Consider the following 5,483-nt stretch of genomic DNA (forward strand, 5'->3'; position numbering starts at 1 on the left):
CTGACGTGGGTGTACACCCGGATTGCAACAGCGGACGATGACAGCATCACGCCAGCACACATGGTGCAGGGCAAGTGGCGAGTGGTTGCGCAGGTGCCGTCTGCACGAATGCCCATCACAGCCATCACCATCGAGTGCGACGCTGTTGGACGCATCTCTGGCTGGGCGACCTTGTTTCAGCAGCAGACGCAGCAGCAGCACAGAGGAAGCACTGGGCAAGCACCCACAGCAAACACCGCACTTCCGCCAAGCACACATGCGGGCTCTGAACAGCACGGCAATGGTGGTGGTGGTGGTGGTGGTGGCAATGCACAACACCAACACTTAGGCGTATCATCACGGGAACGGCTGCTGGTGTGTCGCGGGCGGCGTGTGGGTGATTTGCTGCTGCTGCTCTTAGAGCACACGTACACCAACGCGGCAGTTGCAGGCCTTGCGCTTCGCTTCCACCCTGAAGGGTACCTTCAAGGGACATTCACGCGCGGATCGATGATGGAGCCCTTGCTGCTGCGCGCTGCCAAGTCCATGACCCTCTGTGAAACTGTGCTGGGCTCGCCCTTTGCGTTTGGCGCCAAGATGTGGCGCGCAATTCTTGCGGCAGAGATGGCAAAGGCTCCAACATCTCCGCTAGAGGATGTAGGAGCAACTGGCGATCGTGAACGCGGGGATGCGAACGTGGCGCTGAGCCAGCCGCACCAGCGCCAAGTGGGCCAACGGCAACAAGCAGACCAGGGGCAGCACATAGACCAGAAGTCCGCGGAGACGGGCGCTACGAGTCTGCAGCCGGCGTGGCCGCAGCAGCTCGCCAACGCGCTGTTGCTCGTGCACGTCCTACTTCAGCGTTCGGAGATGCATCCCATCTTGACGTACGTGCGCACGTGGCTGTCGCGCCGGCCGCTCGCACCGAGCAACTTTGCACAGTTCCTGCTGCGGTCACCAGCACCCTCCACGGCAACGAAAAACGGCAACGCCACAGCAGCGACAGCAGCAGATGGCACTCCGGCGCTCAATTGGGCAGACGCCCTCTTGCCACCAGTATCAGCAGCACAGGAGAATGATGACGCAATCTACCGTGAGAGCCCGAACGATCGCGGTGGCGGTGGCAGCAGAAGCAACAGTCATGGTGATGACACCAGCCTTGCTGTGGTTTGCTCTCTGGACCAGGTGCCGACACTGCTTGCATGCACGCATGGGGACCTGGACGAAGTGATTGCCGTCGCCGCGACCGCCTGTCCCTGGCTGCTAGCCTCCCTGCTGACCAACCCCAGCGCAGACGTGCAGCTCGCCGTGGCCGAGGCCATGTGCGGCGTCGCCCTTGCGCTGCCTCGGGTGGCGAGTGCACACCTCGACAGGTCAGCCGCTGCACCTTCATCGTCGCAAGCCCAGCAGACGAACTGGCCGTCATTCAGCGCATCCACGGAGCCACAGGCCAACAGCGCAGGACACCACCGCATTGAGGCACAGATTGCTCTGCCCATCTTGTCTGTGAGTGCGTTTGCGTCGTCGTCGTCGTGGCTGTCATCGCAGCAAATGCCAGCAGCAGGCACACCGCGCGGCCCGCCAGCACCAACAGCCACTACCGCAACAACGGCCCAGCTCTCGTCAGCGCTACCTGCGTCGCCGGAAGTGGCGTGTGCGCGGGTGACACGCGAGACTCGCCCCTGTCGTGACTGGACGGAGGGCCTGCGTCGCGCACACGACACCGTTCGAGCGACATACAGCCAGCTGGTGCGGTTCGGCGGGCAAACACCTCTGCTGGCGGCAGCCGCCGCCACGGCCACGCAGTTGCTGCAGCACGTACTGCTTGGGCTGCCGTTCCCAGCAGCGCTGCGAGTGCCCGCAAACGCGAGCCGCCGCCGCCTCACATTTGAGGACGCCGCGCTGTCGTCGTGGATCCGGTTTGCTCTCCACGCTGGTGACGGCCCGCTGGATGGCGGCACGAGCGGGCCCCAGGACTGGGCAATGCACTCCCCTTATTCGCACGAAGGGGCGATGGGCGTGAGCGAGCACACCGCCAGCAACGGCAGCGCTGACGGCGCTGGCACAGAACCGTTGGTGGCGCTCGCAGCGGCTGCACACGACATCATCACGTGCACACTGCTGGCACTGCTTGAGCCCGACCCACAGGTGCAGCTGACGCCACAGGTGGCAGCTACACCACGAGTGCCCTCTGCTTTCTTGTCCTCGACACGTGTTGCAGCGGCTGCGCGCAACGCGCCTGCTGCAACACCGCCCCTGACTTGGGATGACGATGACAGGATGACCCTGTCGTTCGCGGCCTCTGCGGTTCGTGACCAGGCGAGTGGTGCGTGGGTGGTTCGTCCCCACTGCATGGCGCCCTCGCGCGCTCATGCAATTGCCTTTGTACAGATGCTTCGCCCGGCACTGTGCGATGTGGCAGAGTGGCTGGCCAGCGGCCTCAACGTGCTTGAGCGCTATCTTGATGCCGGCCGCCACGTGGATGCGCGGGCGCGTGAGTTTTCACACCTCGTTCGCGGTCACGCGGCCGGTAGCCGTGCGGGTGCAGCTACTGCTGGTGCTGCTGGTGCTGCTGGTGCTGCTGCTTTTGCTGGTGGCGATGGTGGTGGTACTGACGGCATTGCTGCAGGGGATGTGAGCCGGCACATGGATGGGATCAGTCGGGTGGTGCCGGCCGGGTGGCGCGGGTGTGGCGGCGCATCGTCCACTTCGCTTCTCTCCGTCGCCCGCACGGGCCGTTCGCGCGGGTGCTCGCTTCCCTCGGTGTCTGTGCATGCATATGCTAGTCACGGGTGTGTGCTCGACATGCTAATGGCGCTGGCGTGCATGCACGCGCTGCACCCTGCACTGCTGCGGGAAGCGCTGCTGCTGCCGTCGCCGTCCCTCAACAGACCCGACGCCCTCACGGCAAACCACGGCGGTGGCCGACAGGCAAGTGCTAGTATTGGTGGCCGGGAGCGCCAACCATCTAGTTTACCAGCAGGGCCAGCCTCAGCGCGGCAGGCCTCAGCATGGCAGCTCACGCAAGATCCGTATCTGGCCTTGCCACTCGCGGACACCATCCCGGTTGCATCGTCGCCGCAGCGGCTGTCATCTGGCGGGTTTGATGCGCTGTTTCGGGTGCATTCGTCTGCAGAACCGTCGTTTGCGCTCAGCGCACGCATGTTGCTGACGCCGGAGGCGTACAGCCGCGTTGCCGAGCACTGCCCAAATGCGCTGCTCACCATCGCCAACGGCCAGTACGCACACCTTCGCTCGCGCGGGCACCACCACCTCGCCGCTGCGGCGCGCCTGTCCACGCGAACGGCAAGTTTGCTCGCCGCCCTCAGGCGGGAACAGCGGTACCTGCAGCCGCTCCACGTTGATCGCACGCGCGTGCTCTCACAGACAATGCATGCGCTGCGCGGCGTTGGTCGGACGGGCGCGGTTGAAGTTCGTTTCCAGGGCGAGGAGGGCGCCGGAGACGGTGTCCTGCGAGCGTGGGCTGGCCTCGTTTCCCGCTTGCTGGTTGAGCCCGTGTCGCTGACCTCACTCGCCTCCCCAATCTCGACATCCAGCGTGCATCTGGCGTGTCTTGCCTACCGTAATCTGTTCCACACGACACCGTCGGGCTCCTTCCATGTGCCCAACTGGGGCCACGGCGCGCACCGCACCTCAGCCGTGGCCGGCCCAGCCCTTGCTGTGCTGCTGGGCGGCACTGGCGAGGACAGCTTCGGTGGCAGTCGTCAGGAGGGGAGCGCCCGCAGCCGCGCCAACACGCGTGCAGCACACAGGCAGCAGCAGTGCGCGGGCGACACGCCGTTGGATGAGGGCAGCGACGTGGACGGGGACGATGTGCAGGCGGCCCTGCTGCTGCGGTACGAGGACATTGGGCGGTTTATTGGGCTGTGCATCAAGCAGCGACAAGTCATCACGCTTCGCCTAGCCCGACACGTGTGGAAGCTCATTTTGCAGCGGCCCTTGCGATGGCACGACGTGGCCTTTCTGGACCGCGACCGCTACGTCGGCCTGTGCGAGCTCTTGCGGAAGGCAGAGCATGGCAGCGGCGACGGCAATGACGGTGTTGGAGAGGACGAGGTTGCGCTTTATGGATTGACGTTCGCGTACACGTGGGCAACGGGCGTGTCAAGGGCGCATGTTGAGTTGGTTGAGGGCGGGGACGACACTGACGTGAGCAGCGCCGTGGCATTTGAGTACATGCGGCACTTTACGCTTGATGTGCTGAGCGCGTGTGCAGGAGCGTGTGCGGCCATGCGCCGCGGGCTCCTCAGCACGCTGGACGAGCAGGTGTTTGCCACCATGAGCGTGGAGGACATCTGGATGGCGCTGAATGGGGGCGGAGCAACAACGGTGACGCTGGAGGATGTGCTGGCTCACATGGCCATCGTTGATCGCAGAACTGACAGCGATGACATTGGCGCGCGCCCGCTTGCCCGATTCCGCGACATGCTCGTGGAATGTCTTGCTGACATGACGCAAGGGGAGCTTGGCGAGTTTGTGTGCTTTGTCACGGGATCGCCGCAGCTGCTTGCAGGCAATGAAGAGGGGCGGGGTGATGGCGGCGCCGCTGGAGCCCGCCCGACGTTGGCCGTTCATGTTCAGAACGCAAGTGATCGGCTGCCGCAGGCACAGAACTGCTTCTCGCAATTGTTCCTGCCGTTCTACGAAGAGGTGGACGTGCTGGCATCGAAACTGCGGCTAGCCATGCAGACACAGGAGTTTGGCTTGGCTTGAGCAAGCAGTTGTGTGCTTACGTGCGTGTGTGTTTATGTGATTGCGTGTGTGCGTGTGTGTGCTTGTGTGTGTGTGTGTGTGTTCTTGTGTGTGTGTGTGTGTATGTGTGTGTGTGTGGTGTGTGTGTGTGTGTGTGTGTGTGTGTGTGTGTGTGTGTGTGTGTGTGTGTGTCTGGCCAGGATAACAATATGGCAACAGAATAAACGAACATCCCTTGCGTACGTATGCACACACACATTGGTGTAAATGTCGCTGCCAAAACGAATGACATGATGTGACACTCCAAGCCAGTTTACTCGCAATTGATTCGGCAAGCGAGCGAACAAGAGCAAAGGGAGATGCCAGAAGCGTGAGTGAGTGAGTGTGTGTGTGTGGTGGGCGGGAGCATGCACCAACGCTCATCTGCCACTGGTGCTTCTGTTGTGACTTTCTACGCCTACTGCTGCTCCTGCTGCTGCTGAAGCGAGATGCCGGCGCGGCGATAGACGGGCAGGAGGCCAGAGAGGGTGTTGTACGAGATCTGCTCGTCGGAGGAATGCGCCATCATGAGGCACTGCATCTTGAGGAACCCGTCGTCACCGGTGAAGCCGGAAGCAGCCGCGGCCTCCATTTGCAGCGGCACAACCGCTGCCATGATTGCTTCCTGCTTGGCTTGCATGTCCGTAACGCCCTCCTGGAAGCCCGCGCGCGTTTGTGCGTTTGTGCGTGTGTGTGCGTGTGTGTGTGTGTGTGTGTGTGTGTGTGTGTGTGTGTGTGTGTGTGTGTGTGAG

At 63.0% G+C, this 5,483-nt stretch overlaps 2 protein-coding genes across 2 annotated transcripts in view; one reads left to right on the forward strand and one right to left on the reverse strand.

The window, feature by feature from the left end:
- PTSG_00261 (uncharacterized protein) overlaps positions 1-4,929 on the forward strand; it is a gene marked incomplete at its 5' end in the record, with an annotated part of 8,393 nt that extends 3,464 nt beyond the window's left edge. Inside the window, one exon of the mRNA XM_004998754.1 lies at positions 1-4,929. This exon is cut by the window's left edge and continues 1,683 nt beyond it. Coding sequence (XP_004998811.1) covers positions 1-4,713 — 4,713 coding nt within the window. The 3' untranslated portion in view covers positions 4,714-4,929.
- Positions 4,930-4,967: 38 nt separating this feature from the next.
- Positions 4,968-5,483, reverse strand: part of PTSG_00262 (uncharacterized protein) — a gene marked incomplete at its 5' end in the record, with an annotated part of 1,349 nt that continues 833 nt past the window's right edge. Inside the window, one exon of the mRNA XM_004998755.1 lies at positions 4,968-5,386. Coding sequence (XP_004998812.1) covers positions 5,150-5,386 — 237 coding nt within the window. The 3' untranslated portion in view covers positions 4,968-5,149. The remainder of the gene's footprint in view (positions 5,387-5,483) is intronic.

The sequence above is a fragment of the Salpingoeca rosetta genome (assembly GCF_000188695.1).
Source record: "Salpingoeca rosetta unplaced genomic scaffold supercont1.1, whole genome shotgun sequence".
In the NCBI taxonomy this organism is placed as follows: Eukaryota; class Choanoflagellata; order Craspedida; family Salpingoecidae; genus Salpingoeca; species Salpingoeca rosetta.